Source organism: Cebidichthys violaceus, unplaced genomic scaffold (assembly GCF_023349555.1).
Source record: "Cebidichthys violaceus isolate CVI_PGR_0920_01 unplaced genomic scaffold, fCebVio1.0.p SCAF_11, whole genome shotgun sequence".
NCBI lineage: Eukaryota > Metazoa > Chordata > Actinopteri > Perciformes > Stichaeidae > Cebidichthys > Cebidichthys violaceus.
In genome coordinates this window covers 7341511-7359478 of record NW_027176274.1, presented here as the reverse complement: position 1 = coordinate 7359478, position 17968 = coordinate 7341511, and the positions used below count along the sequence as shown (strand labels likewise).

Below are 17968 nucleotides of genomic sequence, written 5' to 3'. Positions count from 1 at the left end.
AAAGGAATAGTTTGCCATTTTTGGAAATACACTTACAAGTATATGAAAATGTATACCACTCTCATGTCTGTCCTACAGCTAATAGTTGATTAGCTTAGCGTTTGTTTTTTGTAGGTTAAACAAATGAGATAAACTGTATTGATTAGAGAGATCTTCTCACCTGACTCAACAAGAAAGCAAATAAAGGAATTTCCCAAAATGTAACTTCTGATCATTAACAGTATGTCTTGTAATCTAAATAGAAAACAGTACGCCAGTATCACTTTTTTGTCCTTTTTATTGTCATTAATTATTGTAATTGGTGTCATATCAACAAGAGAAAAACTGCGTACATCTACTTGACCTTTTAAATACATTTACAGTTGCTGGGGGTGGAGCAGGATGTGGGAAGGGGGCACACAGAGATGGGGTATGCAGAAAAAACACAGAAGCAAACAAACAATCGCAGGTGAGGGCAGTAATTGGGCAGGAGGCAGGATATACAACAAATGGTGTCTGAAAAAGAAACTAGATCACCCAAACACTTTTTTCCTAACAGATGTAACGGAATCCGAGTTCCCCCGGCCGTTTTGTTTTACTTCTTGAATTGTCTTTTTAATGGATTTTTCAAAATCTCCCACATATTGCAACAAAACATCCAGATACGGTAGCATATGTTGTAAAACGGCATGGGATCTGCACCAAACGCACACACAGACAGATTTCAGAGCAGCGGCATCTTCTGCTAAATCTCAGGCCGCATTCGTAGTGTCATCCACTGTGGTGCAACATCAGCCTGTGTCAGCAGAGGAATATCTGTACTGTTCATTGACGTGAGTTCAACATCTGCAGCTGCAAAGACAAGATACTTTTAGCTGTTTGTGGAATTACCTCCAGTGTTGAATATCGTTCTGATGTTTAAACAGGCGTCTCTGTTGAACTACTGAGCAGGTACAAGTGTATGATGCTGTTCAACAGGACTGAGATGCATTCCTTAGCAACACCAAATCAGCTGTCTGACAATGTCACCAAGCATTACACTGTAAACAACTAATAACTACAAAACATGAACTTGTTTAATCTTTATCCAATAATTGAGGAAATAACATACTAAAATCATTTTTTTTTCGATTACAAAATAGCCTCTTTTAATATTAGAATCGATACATGCTTGTCATAACATGACCTAGTTCTTGCAGTGATGCAATTTTACATGTAATTTTATAGCCATATTGTCGCTTCCTTTTAAAATGTTTTTAGGACATGTAGATGGCAAAGAACTTTGATTTTTATACATGTTTCTATATATATTTGTTAAATATATTATATATTGGATGACAAGAATGACTTGCAGTAAGGATGCTTGGTTTGTTAGGGGGTTTGGCGTCCATGCACGTTTACTGAGCAGGAACAACACGTGCTGCATTGTGTGCTGGCCACATTACTTCATATTTAATGTAGAAAAAAAAGGCTGTAGCTTCTTCAAAACACTGATCCAGGACCAGTTAAGCCAATACCTGGTCCCCCAATTTGTATGTACCACTAGATCTAGGACCAGTGCTCTGACTGAACTATTCTACTGTATGCAACATCATTCAAAAAGAGAGAGGCCAACAAAATGAATCAGAAGTAGCACATTTTTGGAAAATAAAGAAGACCAAAGTACAGTAGCTCCTAATTCGAGTCTCTACTTATAGTTGAGTGATGCATCTTGAAGTGAAGATGTTTAGAGGCTGTGGTTAAGCTGAAGTTGGCCTCAGGGTGGCAGGAGTGGGCAGAAAAGTTTGAGGGATCATGGCGAGGATGTCCGAGGTTCAGATCAGGAATCCAGAGAACCAGCGTTCACAAACCCTGTTTGGCCAGAGCTGCAGTGACATCCTCGGCCAGGGTCGCTAACTGCGGCGACTCCAGCACGTTGAGACTTCCGGAGGATGATAGGTCGCTTTCCCGGTGGCGCTGGGGGGACACCAAGCTGCACAGGCCTGGCGACTGGACAATGATGTCAGCCCCGTGGTCCACTCGTGCCTTGACTTGATCGCGAAAAATCTGCCTGTGGCTCTCAATCTATCAGAGGCAGATGGTGTGACGAAAGATGTGGATGTGGAAGAAGAAATACATTATTTTCATATCATGTAGAATTAGTTTGTGCATTGTATCTTAGTGGGTCAGCTTTAGAAAAACTGCAAATAGAACAACTCTTAAATGTTTCATTGAAGAGAAGTCTGTTTTCTAGACTTTACTCTGAATATTTGATGAACATGCATGTTTGGATTAACCTCTACAGTACTTATTGATAGTGGCGAATACTAGACTTTACTGCAACCATCACAGATAAAGGATTGCAAGTTTTTGGAAGATTAGCTTGTTGTAAACACATTCTTTATATATATATATATATATATATATATATATATATATATATATTTATATATATTACTTGCATTCTTAATCCACTGTTATTGCAATTTACAACATTTTTACCCTACAGTATATCAGATTAAGCATACGTATATCTTTCAAGATTACAAAATTACACATATGTAATACATATGCAATAGTATACATACATTTACTAGTAAGACAATTCATCAAAAACTTGTGTACCTTTAAATCATAGATGCATGGAACTGACACTCACCGTGACACGGCTTCCACCAGGAGTGTGCTGAGCATTATCCATGGAACCCACCTTGGCTTGAGCTTTGTCTTTGAAGTCCAACTTCACAGTCTCTATACGCACGTTACCGCCCCCTAGGGAGAAGAAAAGGAAGTGTAAAAACTATACGGGGATATCCACTCAGGTTTACGTGGAGGTAGCGACTGACTTATGGTGAAAGAAAAGTGAAGGGGGTTGGGACGTTTGCTTTGTACGAAACCCTGGTCTGTTAAAACAGATTTCATTGGCAAAGTGAATGCGTAACGTTGTACTGGAAGAGCATGCATGCTCAGCAAGCTCTCAGTGAATAAAGGTTATACAATGGACAGACAGAGAGGGAACCGAAGATGGTGCTGCAGAAGATGGTGCTGCAGATGGTGCCCCATCTGGGGAGGAGGGGAATGAAAAGAATCCCTGTCTGGTAGTCTTCTTAAAATCGTTTCAGTACTTTATTAAAATGAGGTGTTTTTGATCAACAGTAATGTTATTGCTTCCAACAGTAAGAACATGGAGGGCCGGTTCACCCCCAAAAGTAGGGTGACCAGACGTCCCACAATATTCGGGACAGTCCCGATAAATCAGACTAAACCTGAGCTTTAATTAGTTATAGCCTAATACAACATTAAACACTGATCAAAGATGTCTAGATGATTACCCAAGATTTGCAAAAAATCTTGCAGGAACTCTTAAAAGGTTAAGATAAGATACTGTACATCTACTTCAGCAAGTCTTCTACTGTAGATAGGTGCATTGGATCATAAACTGACTGTGAAAACAATGTCCTGAGACCGGCCTCACCGAATGAACGCCTGACTACAGAAACGTCATAAATGAAGTGAGCACAGTGCGCGATGCTTTGGTTCTTTCCCAGTCAGTGATGACCCTCTCCACATTTGACCCAATCCAGTTCATCAACAATTCCTAAGCACCGTGCGCCACGCTCCCACACTCAGGTTAGAAACACACAAAACACAAGCTGGCCCCCAGGACTCACACAACCTTTCACATTTGGCCGCCTGTGGACGGATACATCAAGCTGTCAATCCAACTGTAGTTTACTGCTTGCGTCAACAAAGACGCCTGAGCTTCATCTGACTGGAGTGTTAATTCATGACTTAAATATAAACTGCAAAGCACATTAATTCATTAAATTGGGTTAGGGTTAGGGTTAATTAAAGCTTGAGTGCATTAAAGTTGATGGCCTGCTTTTATTATGTATACAGTTAAGTCTTACACCTAACCTGTGGGACTCCTTGGCCCTATTTACATCTGTATCTGGATACATTATATGGATAATGACATCTGATACAGGGGCATTTGCATTTACACATTTAGTATTGTTTTTAAAAATCGCTTTTTGCAAGGGAGTGTCGATAGAGCGCTGGACACCCCCCGTATAAACTTCTATTGGAAGGTAGGATTGCACCGGAAACCCCCCAGTGTTACCCCTCAGTTCCCCCGGACAAACGCAGGCTGACTGTTACCTGGCCGGTGATGGATGTTGTCTAGAGAGCCACACTTGGAGGTCACGTGGCTCAAGTCAATCTTCTTGTTCTGTATCATCACCTGGAAGCAGCAAAGTCAGGAAAAGACGAGGTTAGAGCTTACAGTTCACAACGAGGTTATAATAAACTCCCACTAACCTCAAATCATGCTTACAGAGAAGATCCAAACAGCATCTTCCCCTTTCTCAATTATAGAGAGGGATGCAGTATGTCTGATCTGCACTAAACTGCAGCTGCTGTTTGAAGAAAATGATTGGGTATCAACTGGGAATCAAAGGCTGCAGTCTTCCACATTCCAACACAGTGATATCTAATTGCATGTAATTATTAGAAAATAAGGCATGGAAGCAGAAAAAGGAGAACACCAGTGACTGTTAAATAACAGTCTTTGCTTTGTTCTGGTAGTGCAGAACTGCTGGTGTCTGTTAAACCAATACAATCTATGTGCTGTAACTGTGTCTTGAGCAAAACTATTTTTTTGCCACATTCCGCCGGAAAACCTGTGAAATAAACACCATAACAGAGAGGAAGACAGTAAAGGAGGAATGCACAGGTGGAAGCAGCCGGAGAGGAGATAAGGTGCTGTTCTGTGAAACACCCCTGGAGTCTCAAGAGGAAACCACAGAGAGATATGTAAGGATTGAACCGATGAGACAGCAAACGGAGAGGAGCTACGAGCTTTTAGACGCAGCACAATGAACGGGAAGAGATACAACACGTCCTGAGATGAATCACTGGGACACGGCTGTGGTCAGCAATCACTTTGCCAAGTCGCCGCTTTTAGCTGATATATCTTTTGAAACTAATGATTTGGTGTTCATTTTTGTCTGCATTTTTTTTTTACTGAGCCTGAGAGGAAAGAAAACAACAGGAAAAGTGAGACGATGCTGAACAGCGCGGGTCACGAGCCACGTTACAAACCACAAACACAAAGTACTCTAGGCACAACACGCCTGTTCATCTACCCGGTGTCCCTCACACATGCATCACACTGGCAAAGACATGCAGCATGAGCTAGAGACAGAGATGAGATGTGGTCTGTGTCAGCGTGGGTGAACATCCATGCTGCAGGTTGGCTCCTCTCTTCAAGCAAACGTATCTTTATGAAATCTATCAACTGTATTGTTGGAATATTTTTGTAAGCTTTGATCATATTCATAGTATTTACAGAGAAAACACTACATTTGATTATTTATTTCTTTACATGATTCATAAGAAATACCTTAGTATTAGCTTTAGTACTACAAGTTGACAGGATTTGACAGCCCACTCAAGCATATCAAGTGCATATTTTACAACAAATATAGACCTACATTATAAAATATTAACATTTGCTTCAGCCGCACTTTTGCCCCTTGTCATTCTGTCACCTTATTGTAATAAGAGGTACCTGGAGCTTAAATACCCTTCAGTAAATGTTTAGTTATTCAAAAGAGAACAGCTGAAGTGTTTAGATGAAAAACCCTTTAGTCTACAATAGACTTGACCTGGACATTCAAATATAAGCTTCATTCAGATCGATCTGATTTACATCGACTGTGTTGAAGGCTTTCCAACTGCTAATTTGAAGCCTTCATATTTTTTAACCAAGTCACAAACAGAGTTGACATTGCACAGTGCACTCACACATGTGAGAACAATCATGGTCAATCACATTGGTCTTTTCATGCCCTTAAAGACACGAGAGGAGCAGATGAATCTCCCAACTTGATATGTGAACATCGCATTTTGGAGTGGACGGCCGAGACCACAACCAAATTATGGATCTTTATTCGGCCAAATGTTACAGCCTTTACGTGTCTGTCTGTAACTCACCTTTGATAGTGAACTGTCTGAAAACAGTACTGTGCCGTTCCATCTCCAGTGTTGTAATGCCACTGGCATCACCTTTTTTAAACCTCTTGAAAGGAAGATGATACACATGTCTCTGTGTTCCCAGTAACACAGAGTTTTAAGAGGCAAATAATAAGACGTTTGATGAGAATAGGCTCTCAAGAAAGACTTTTTAACTATCATTTATTGCTATCATCAACCTGAACACCTTGCTTTGGAAATGCACATTACTTAGTGCTTCATGCAGCATGCTGTTTTGGACGAGAGGCGTTGAGTCTCTTTCTATGCATTTAGATCGATTACTTTCTGTCTAATGTATAATAAAAGTGATACACACAATCAAAACATGAATAAAAGGTATTGATGTGATTTTTGAAGCCTCCACTAATCATAGTGAATATAATATTATAGGTAGAATGCTACTACAGTCCTATATGTTATCAAATGCTGGAGGAGGAGACTTTCAGCCTTTATTATCTAAATTCCTCGCAGGACACAAACCAGTACTGGGGAATGCCGGGTCGATCAACAGCAGTCAGGTAAAGAGCACCAGCACTACTGCCTTAAAGCCTGAGTGACTTAACAAAATGAAACACTGAAACACTGAAAAACAACACAACACAACAGAGAAATGACACGAACACTGAGACAATGGACTAGTGGCACAAGACTCACGTTTCCACCTCCTGCCGAGTGGCCCCGCCTGTCCAAGGACCCACACCTAGACTGAACATGGCTATAGTCCAGCTTAACACTGGGGATGAGAACCTGCAGGGGCGGAGGTGAGGAATGAGGTGGGAGAAGACTTGGGCTTTTTTACTGTGTAAACAATCTGTCCTAGACATCTGAGTTTGTTTGACTCTAATGTAGGCAGTAGTATTTGACCCGGTGGTTCACCTGTTATCACCTGGGTAAACAGCGTTCAATGGATACAATGATTCGAAGCTAACGGACAAGATACGTCCATGTCACTGCTCAGCTGTGACTGTTGGTGTCAGCCCGGTTTATGTCTGGTGACTCCTCAAGCGGATCGTCTTTACTCTAGGCTCACCTCGAGAAATCAACATTACAGCCATTTAAAAACACCTTTTTGTGTTTCCCTGCAACACCTGGTGTTTTCCAGTTAGAGCCAAAACTAGTTAGTGTGCCTTTTGGCCACCAAGGGATTTGTGGGTAATAAACGGCGTGGGTGGAGAGTATCATGAAGTTCTGATATAATGCTGCAATCAATTTGTTTTAACAGACTTTGAGTCCATAAGAGCATGCAAAACCTTCAGTGAATCTTGACATCACACTGTATTTTCACATGAAGAGACAACTCCACAAGAACATACTTCAATAAGTTGCTATGAATTGCACTTCCTGCGTTCAGACTCAACTAGATGCAAAATGAAAGCAGTGAAAACTTGAGACCGTTAGATTAGTATGATAGAATACTGTATGCGTGTGCTGTTATGGTAAATGGCTCTCAAAGCGGGAGTGAGATGCAGACACAGCAGAGTTGGTACAGTACATAGTACTAACGATAAATACATTTTACCCAGAAGCACAGTAAAAGCAATGGGAACAACACTGGTTGAGAGAGAAAGACTTGCAAACATGCAGTATGTGGAGAAAGCACTAAATAATTCTAAAGGAGGGTAGAGGAATGACCATGAGGAGACCAAAACATTAACTTAAAAATGCTTTGAAATACTGTAATACCAGTATAAGAATATTTTATATAAAACCAAAAGTATAGAATGAGAGTACAGATATACTTCTAGAATCTAGTGTCAAGTATCTTGTCTAGTATACTAGACAACATGACAAACGAGAAGAGGAAGGTTCAATTCTGAACGAGGGGGTTGCACGAAAAGAGTTTGTTGTTGGTTAACTGAGCATGCATTCATTTCCCAATTAGCACATTGTATCCTGCTGCTGCTGCCTTCCCTTGAGTAAGCCCTGCTGGTCTTAAGTAAGCAGAAATAAGGATAGAAGAGAGGTTAAGCTAAATTTCATCCAGTAACAATCAGTGAACATCCGAGCCATTACCAAGGAATGCAACATTGCAATGCATTTAATTCATAGGTATACCAGCTTCTGATGGGAACATCTACCAAGACAGTGAGAACTAACTACCAAACACAAGACAAGATACAATATGTTCAGTATTACAAGATTACATGGGAAACTAAACGAAAACAAATGATGGCAGTGATTTCTGTGGTAATGTTTCCTACTTATTTAGCCCCTGCCCATGAGAAGTCAAAGCACAGTTGTGAGATGGGGCCTGTCAGACATAAAGTGACTTGCTCCTGGACATTTGAGCGCGGCAGACATTTGCCAGCATATGGTTTTGGTCATCAGACCATGAGTGCCAGACAGTTGGGGTAATTTGGGTTTCATGGAACTGCTCTCACAGCAAGAAGGTGGCTAAAATCAGAAGCTGTCAGAACAGTTGCTACGTTTTTATTAGCTGCTCATGTGCATGCAAGTAACCATAATGCTTAATAGAACACTTGTGAAGCTAAGCTTTAAAAGTGGACTTTGGTTAACCCCGCACAAAGTGTGCAAAGAGAGACAATGAATTGCATACAAGGTTATTAGGTTCAAGGGTGAGAAAAAAACGACAAACTAGGGTACTATCAAGCTACACATGTATCCAGATTTGCACCGCATAACAAACAGTTACTTGTTGCATGTCACTTAATTGGACTTGGACAAAAAATATACATTAGGAACAAACTAGAATCAAATCACGGTCCTTCCCATCTAAGGATCAAGAGAGGTAAAACAAGCGGTCACGACAGAAGGGTACATACATTGCCTCCACGGGGAGAGAGCTTCAGATTATCCTGGGAGCTGCATTTTGTCAGTGACTGAATGAAGTCCAACTTCTTGTTAAAAATATGAATCTATGGAGAAATACAGAGATAGTATGGGCCTCTTGCATGGTGGATGAGCATGAATGCTTATCATAACGATAGAGGATACTGATGTACAATGTAAATATAAAATGTTTCATGTAGATAAATGACGTGCCCTTAACTGTTGCTGTTTGAAAGACATTCAAAAAAAGTCTTAAAAAACTCCAAACTCAAATTTTCTCACCAAATGTAAAGCCCTGAGCAGGTGGAACAGACAATCAGTCATTCACACTGGTTATCCTTGCATTCCCATCATGGGTGAGAAAACAGGCCAACAAACTAGTAGTCTTTTAAAGAGACCCAAGGTTGAAAGGTGTGGCACTCAATAAATAATCACAAATAGTTAAATTATAATCAATTCATCAATTTCAAAAATATATAAGATAAATTATTGCATTTCAATTGAAATTATGCATTTGTAAACTCAAAAGTTTGAAAATGTAGAAAATAACATAGACTTACATCTTTATTTCACTTAATTCAAAGGTCTGCCCATCATAATCCATTAGTCTATTTGTTTCCTGCCTCATGATTTTTAATTAAATGGGAGCTTTATTGTTAAAGACAGACCTCCTGAATTTCAAGATGTAGGCACCTAAACATTGAATGAAGTCTAATCTACATAGCAAAGGCTGTGATTGGCCCGATCAACCACATGACTGGTGTATAGAACAGCTGTCCAAACAGCTTCTGCTGTTGCTCTGTGGGCTGACTTGATTAAATATTCAAAATTCTAATATCAATTCATTGTGTAAAGCAAAAAGTTAACAGAATTATTCATTACTAATTTTAATTATTTAATTTAATTACATATTTTTTTTACTTTTTTTAACTTAATTTGACTCATTGGAATGGAAATATAATCATTCAAGAATAGTCTCTCAAATGTATTAACTGTATTAATTGATAAGAATTAAACACTGTAAAGGTTTTTAATTATTTCAGTGGCACACTCTTTACCAGGCTCTATTAAACACATGGTGTCATAATTAACAGTGCTGAGGTGTACCAGCAGGTCTTGTGTCCAGGTCACACTGTGTGCCGCTGACAGGCAGAGAGTAACGGAGATGAGGCGAAGCACTGACTTCCAGATCCAAGAGGACTTGTGTTTAGCCTCTGTTGGCATATTTTGGTCCTTGTGCTTCTATGAGGACAACCAATGGACAAGTCAGTGTCCAGGCAAAGGCCTGATATGGGCTGGGGGGGGCTTGGAAACTGGAACTGTTTAGACCGTGGAGCTGCTAGGCACTAATAAAGGTCAGGAGAGGATTATTTCTGTCCCAGGGGGTAACACGACAGACACGTGGGTTGAGAAGAGGACCACAGCAAAAACATTTTTTTTTTTATTCAAAATTGTCTAACTGTGTGTGCAGGAACTTAAAGAAAATCTTTGAGCTGACTTTTTCATTCCCATTTCACTCTACACATTTTTAAATGTTCTGCTATCAAGGAAGAGGAAAAGAAAAACACTACAAGGAATGGGATTACCAACCTTACATCCTTAACACACCTCATCCAGTGGCAACAGTGCAGAACCCTCAACATTAACTATTCATCTCAGTAAATTGCAGCAGCTAGTTTTGAAGAAACATATTGTGGTTATTAATAAGACTGCATGAATCGTATTGCAGCAAAGCTAATGATGTCTTGAGAAGAATCCTCTGTCTATATTTTCTGCTATTATATGGCTATAAAGCACAGTCCAATAGTGACAATGAGGGACCACTACACTAATAAATGTGTATACTTAATTATATTAATGTAGAAATAATCAAAATAATTCATACATACTGTATTGTATTCAAATGCCAGAACTATGTTGTTGTATTTCTGTTATTGTCTTCGAAATTACATTCAGTAATTATTCATCCCTTTCTGAGGTGCTTTTGTTAAATCCACCTATGAGACAGAAAATAGCAGCCTTTAGGTTTGTCTCGACACGTCTTTCTGAATCTCATAAAACACACATATGCCTTTAAACACCTTGAGTTATCTCATTAAAATACCATAAAGCCATTGCCTTAAGAGGCAGATTCAATTTGAACTTTGTGTCATGCAGCTTGTGGCCAAAAAGAAGCAGGACAATTGCTCTGCTCAGACACTCCCCCTTGTGTTTGTGTGTGTACACAAAAGCTGCCATCAATGTCTGACAGCAGACACCTACTGCCTCCCAGTGGTGACACACACATGCACACACACATGCACCGTGGGTTAACACATTAATGATTACTGTGCAAATTCTCAGCTGATGTTATGACATAGGAAATAATCTCATAAATTGCTGCGTGTATCCAAAGAGGAGGTAAGCCTTGTTACAGGACACACTGTGTTACAGATACACAGATGAACAAGTGTGACATGTTCACAGCTAAACACAAGCACAAACACAAGGGACACACATTTCACCTCAAGCATTGGCCAACCTCTTCCACAGCCACAACATTAAAGCTAAAACCCCTTCCAATGTGGCACTTGGAGGTACAAACTGGACTACCTATGCTGACATTGCATCAGGTGACAACCCACCACTTTGTTTACCCTCCAGACACCTCCCAATGACACTTGTGTGTTAGGGACAATACCGCCGGTCTTGACACAGCACAGTAACTGATTATGACCCGGCATGCATGCTTGCAAACATAAACACACATGCAAACATGCACAGAAACTCCACTTAGGCCATTTCTCCTGCAGATGACAGGCAGGCATTTGGAGCTTGATCCCTCCCTATTTCATGGCTGGCTGCACAGAGCAGTCCAGAGACCTGGCAAGTCATAAAGATGTCAGCCAAATCCTCAGACCCCTAATCAGGTCATCAGTGGAGGCTTACAAGAGCTGATGGATACAGACACACTGCTGTTTTCATCACTATTCTTCCTGTTGCAGTGCTGACTGCACTTTAGACTGGAACACTATATTCGTCAAACTGTAGTGTAGGATATATGCACTCCCGAACACCCTGCTAATGCAGATTCTGTGCGGCAATAGAAAACACAGTTTGAAATGCACATTTCTGTTAGCTGAAGTGCTGTCCTCAGTTCTCAGATCATGAGGAAAAACTGAAGGGACAAATACTGCTCATAGCTCTCTGAGTCTTTGGTTCACAAATTACTGCAACATACATGCATACTTTTATGCATTTAAAGTTAAGAAAATAAAGTATTTTTTGCTTACTTTACTTTACTTTAAGTTTTAATCTATTCAAATTTTGTGTTTGATATTTTTTTCACAACACATCATTCTTTCTTGAATCATTGTCCTTTTACACTGGTGAGTCAGCAAAGGATAGAAGGACTAACAGTGGAAGGAGGTAGCTAAGAGACTAAATAAAAAAAGAACGAGAGTGGAGAGGTAGGAGAGAGGGTCCATGGGAAATAATCATATCAACCAAGAAGAAAAAGTCAGAAGAAATTATACAAAAACACATTTTACAAAGAAATTCTAACCAAAACTTTAAGTGATGGTGTTGGTACATATATTGTACAGATTTTCAACAATACATAGAGACATGGCAACATTGTAGTCTGTCTCCATTTGTTTTTAATACCACTTAACCGTTTGCTTTTGCTTCAAAGTTTGAAGGACAAGATCCAGGGTATAGCCTAGAAGGAGATAATATCAAAATGTCTTTGTATGCGGATGATATCTACGTTTATATGGACAGAAGGTACACGTACTAAGAACTTCTCGAATAACCCTCTCTGAGATCATTAGTAAGACAGAGACATGTAGGAAAAACAGAATGCATGCAACAAGTAGCGATTGGAATGTAACATTGCTGAGGTGAAAGAAATAAGCAAGCAGTTAGATAGAAGCTACGGGTTGTGGGGGAACAAAGGTTTTGGGGTAAGTGAGGGAAAAGAGCGTCACCTGTCCTCCTTTGGGCTGGTACTTGATGTTCTCTATGGAGCCGATCTTGGACCTGATGTTCTTGAAGTCAGGCAGTGGCTGGTTGATGATGCGGAGCTGTTTGGGTGTGGTTGCAGGTGACTTGGGTGGGGTGCGGACCACGGCTACCTTCCTCTCCTGGGAAATCAAGCTGAGGGAGCGTGGGGTTCCAGGGGTCCTTGAGGACGACGAGTAGCTGGGTGGGGTTCCTGGGGTGATGGCTGTGGAGCCAGGGGTGCGGGGGGTGGAGTGGCCGCTGCGAGCCGAACGTGAGCGCACTGATTCTGTTATTGGTGGGGAGGAAAATAAAGGATGAAGGTTGTAGCAGAAGATGAAGGGGTGCTGTATTATAAATCGTATACTATTCTAATTGTCATGTAAAATATCTTAACTCCAATTTTGGTGATTTATCAAAGGGGAAATCATAAAGCTATTGTGCAGCACTGTATATCTGTGGGGTTGAAAGTTAGGGTTGTTGATCAGTATGAAAGAGCAAATCCTTAATTTATCAGAAACTGAGATTTTGGGCTTTTAGAAGTCACTTTTCAGACCAACAGATTTACGGTATTTCATGACTCTGAAGCAGACTATTTCAAGTCTCCTGTTAAAATTGTTTAGCCATATATACTGAGTTACTAGTTAGTTAAGTTAAACTTGTACAATTCAGTTTAATCCAATATAGCAATCATAGTGACAAAAGAATGGAGAATCCCATCTACCTGTCATGCTGGGGGCCCGTCCGGTCCTATGCTCTGCCCTCATCTCTGTGCAAAACGCTGCAGGAGTCAAAAGAGGAAATGTTTCAGATTTAATAAGGGAGATGATGGGGAAGGAAGAAGGAAAGAATGAAAAGGAGATTCAAGGGTTCTTGGATGTCCAATTTTAAATGAATTAATCTGGATCTTTGCTATTTGTAAGGTAAATTGTGTATAGAACACTAAGACTTATAGTTACATAGAAATGGTGAAAGAGGACTGGACAGTGAATACAGCTTGTATCTCATTAAACGCAAAAAACTCCAAACATGAACAAAGGATAGCTAGGACAATGGGAAGGACTTGAGCTTTCTTAAGCTTAATTCAAGAAATCAATCATCAGCATTGGTACAGCTTTTGCTTTCTTATAAGTAGAATCAATTTGTTGAGACTCATCCTGGAGGCTGATTGATGTTGGATTTATCTAAGACCACCTAAATACCAATACTTTGAGAAATAAGTTGATCAGAGAGCTGCAGCCTACATGTGGGTCTGCGAGGAGCTGTGGAGCCGGAGCTGGTGATGGAGGTGGAGCTCTCCTCATGGTCATGGTATGGCCGGCGACTCAGAATGGAGGCGTGTCGCGGCACGGAGGACCTCTTTGCAGGGCTCCACGACCCACCGTCCTGTTGGGAAACAGACAAGAGGTAGATCCTTAGGCCAGTGAGGCTCTGATTGATTCTTAATAAAAGGTGACATAACTGGTCTAGTTAGGTAATATTGCAAATATAAGTCATTTTTAAACAAATTATATACATATGTTTTCTTTCCTGAACTCTTGCAGCTACAAGGCCGCTCTGCCATTCACCTACCTTGGCTATGAGTCTCTGTAATACTGGGAAGCATTGAGGCTCTGCTGAGGATGGGCGTGGTCTATCTAATGAGGCGGCCACTCTGGATATGGAGGTGGGGATCTTTGTTAGTGGCGAACGATGGGCATGGCACTGAGATAGCACAACGATGAGGCCCGGTGGGTGAGTAGCATGGGACCAAAATACAGGACACAGGGTGACAAAAGAATGGTGAAAATAACAGTCCTTTAACATGCATTATCAGAGCACAAGATCTCATCTCCTTTGTGGGATGATGAATGAGATCAGATCTTGTATGTTTAACATTTAATTATAGCCCATCACAACAGCAATTCATGCACGCTCATTGTGAACATGTCAAGAAATTTCAAATCTATGACATCAAAATGCCAAACAACAAACTTGAAGAAAAAAAAAAAAAAGTACACTGCAGATCATGGCAACAGATGTATTGAAGACTGTAAATAGAATGTGTAAATGAAAAGTGAAATATACTGTAGTCTCAGAGTGACAGAACCCTCTTACAGTATGCTTTGATGACATGACATTTAAGAAATGCAGAAACTGTGTTATTTTAGACAGAAATAACTGTCATTACCATGGCGGAGGAGTAAAATGCAGTCACGACCACAGCCGCTGGAGAAATGTCACAGGGGTGATTCGACACCCACTCAGTTAAAAAGAAAATGCTCTAAATGGATCTGCCTTGTGTATTTTGCAAAGACCCATTAAACAAGGCAACAATGGCAAACATTTTACAAAAAGCAAATGTAACGGACATAAATATTGTTTTTTTAAAAAAAAAGAAAAACAAAAAACTAGCAGTGGTGTTAATACAGAAATGCAATTCACCGTTTTTCAGGCAGGGATTAGGGTTTAGATAGACAGAGGGGAGACAGCACTCGCTAAAACAGTCTGTAATGTGTTTATCTGAATAGATGATTAGGTTTCTCTGGAAGTCGCAAGAGAAAATATATAACAGCCTTTAATAACTCTCAATTCCAATGATAATTATTCTGCCTAATTAATGTGGTGTTTATTGTTTCAGAGTTGGCATTAAAGACGCACAAGGCAACTAGCGTATTAGTTTCATATTAGTAGCAAGAGGTAAAGATTTGATATCTGTTTTGACTTAATTATGCATTAATTGCATAGTGCAACACAATGTCAGTAAACTGTGCACAACATGTCCATGTTTACCAACCTTTCTTTTCTAAAACTCTTTATACTAAAGGACAACAAAAGGCTGAGGTACAGCGGATCTAATGTTGGATAGTCCAGTTTCCAAGAGACAGAGCAACCAGTCGCTGCTGCTTAGGAGAACGTTTTGGTTTCTATCTTCAGTGTCAGTTTATTTAATTGCCCTACTGCAAAACTACTTGATGATTCAGGCGGTTTGCCAGTGAAGCTTTGATATGGTATTCCTCATTCCACCGTTGGGCTGATGGAGTGTACTCACCGATGCTCTATCGCGAGACTTTCTGGCAACACTTAAAGGCTGACGACTGTCTGGTGGCGCTTCTGAGAAAGAGAATAACAGGAATATTACAATACCATCAGAATACACATTTTGACCTTCATCCATTGAAGGGGAAGAAGTGAGAACCCTTTGAATGTCCTACTTTGAAGGATTATCATCATATTTGAGTCCTTGATCATTGAGCACATTTGGTTTTGTATGTTTGTATGGACGTACAAAAATACAACTTGGCAATGGAGAGTTATATGACAAATTGAATGTTCTGTGGGAGCAGGTCGCTGCCCCATTGGGAGCGCTGTTGTGCAAAGATTTGGCAAGATATCACACAGAATGGGGGGATTTTATGTTATGTAAGGCAACCCTGGAAAATAATCTAATTGGGGCAATGCAGCAGTACACTGAGCTTTCATCATCAGTGACACAGAATTCAGCCCATCAGGGGAAAATGAAGTGCAAACTGCCTGCCTCTGGGACAGTCTTTATAGTATCAGGTCCAGAGAACAAAACCATGGACTACTAGTTGCCTGGCAACCATAAGTTGAAAATAGAGAGACCATATGAAAGACCAGAGAGGTCAGGAACATTTTCTAGGTTTTTCACACCAAACAACTATCAGACAACCTTTAAATGACATGGAATAATTATAAAAAAGATTAGTATATTAATGTGCAACAGACCACCAACAGCTCACCAAGAACATAAAAACAAATGGCTGGAACTGGTAACAGCAAGGAAGATGCATTGAAAGAGTATCTTAACACCAGCTGAAAATCTTGCTTTTCACTGAACACTTGGAAAGTGTTCAGTGAATCGATATTTTCAACTTGGTGTTAAGTTTCTTCTAAAAGAACAAAGAGACGATGTGCACAAAAACAAATGAAGAAAATGAAACATGTATGACAGTCAATTTTTATTGTGATTAAATACAACAACAAAAACAAACCATGATAACCAACAAAACAAAATGGATGCCAAAACCAGGTGGAAGCTGACAGTGGACGTAAGCTGTAGTGGGAGTTGGTGGCTCTCCAGCACACAGCACTAGTTGTATGACAGACCAAGGCAATGTGTCACCTGTGGGTCTCCTTCTAGGACAGGAGTGGTGCTGGGTGGGGCGGGTCTGGCGGACGGCTGGTTTCATCGCACTCCTCTTCAATGGGGATTTGGTAAGCTCGGCCTTCCTTATCACAGCTATCAGAGGAAACAGGCCATTGACAAAAGCAGAGACGCAACAAAAAGCAGAGGCAGAGACTGAACCACGTTCGTATTTGTACTATACTAAAAACTGCTGACTCAAATCACTGTGTCAGCAGCAGTGAAAAAACTGTGTCTTTTGACACAGTTGTATAGGTAAGCATAACTAGATGTTGTGCTTTCAGTGAAGATAACGCATCACTTAGGCACATGATGATGAGGGGTTTAACAATTCTCCAATTCCGAGTTTCTGTTCAGACCTCCATTTTTAAGCCATGGTGCGGTTCATACCATGTAATACGGGGGTTCACATACATTAACCAAATAAAGAGGACTATTAAGAACCATTTAAGTAGTGCGGCAGTAGGAATACAGGTTTTGGTGTTTTGGGTATCTGTTAGCGAACGCTGCCACCTCCTGGATAGGATGCTACTCAGCTATGCAGTCAGCCACATACTGAAACGCGGTCGGCTCTGCACTTCATATCGGGGTCCCAGCACACTGAGCAAATGCTTGAATCCGGTGTTTTCTACAACTGAAAAAGGGCGCATATAAAGTGCCATGAAAACCCTGATTGCATTGGTAATTGATTGAGCACAGTCCTAATTAGCTTGTGGTGTCATTCTCAAGACATTGGTAGGAGTCACTTGCTGTTGTTGGGGATTCTAAAGAGGATCGCTGAGATCATTGTTGGGATGATGTCTTCGGAAACATGCTTACATATTTGAAGTGCTGCCTGTCGCCTAAGGAAGTTTTGTGAAACACTACGGACAAATTGTGTGTGTTTTGTCGATAATGCAATTGCCATCTCTGTACTCCCCCAGATAACCATAATGTTCCCAGACTGCTGACTTGAATGTGCCCGGGGGATCTGCAGCGGTTGACACGGAAGACGGACCTGTAGCACGAGACTGTGGACGTTTGTGTTGCGGTTTCGATCTCGGTTTCAGAACCTTT

The 17968-nt window shown here is 40.5% G+C and overlaps 1 protein-coding gene across 12 annotated transcripts in view; it reads right to left on the bottom strand.

Annotated features, from left to right (window-relative positions):
• Positions 1 to 259: 259 nt before the first annotated feature.
• The window catches only part of map2 (microtubule-associated protein 2), a 75322-nt gene continuing 57613 nt past the window's right edge, over positions 260 to 17968 (bottom strand). For 9 of the 12 annotated variants that reach the window (XM_068702599.1, XM_068702663.1, XM_068702646.1 and 6 more), the window contains 10 exons: positions 16892 to 17008; positions 15797 to 15858; positions 14338 to 14469; positions 14010 to 14151; positions 13490 to 13546; positions 12753 to 13054; positions 6649 to 6741; positions 4120 to 4201; positions 2618 to 2730; positions 260 to 2043 (listed from right to left, as the gene is read on the bottom strand). In XM_068702599.1, coding sequence (XP_068558700.1) covers positions 1822 to 2043; positions 2618 to 2730; positions 4120 to 4201; positions 6649 to 6741; positions 12753 to 13054; positions 13490 to 13546; positions 14010 to 14151; positions 14338 to 14469; positions 15797 to 15858; positions 16892 to 17008 — 1322 coding nt within the window. In that variant the 3' untranslated portion in view covers positions 260 to 1821. The remainder of the gene's footprint in view (positions 2044 to 2617; positions 2731 to 4119; positions 4202 to 6648; positions 6742 to 12752; positions 13055 to 13489; positions 13547 to 14009; positions 14152 to 14337; positions 14470 to 15796; positions 15859 to 16891; positions 17009 to 17968) is intronic. The other 3 variants (XM_068702631.1, XM_068702638.1, XM_068702654.1) reach the window with 3 other exon arrangements.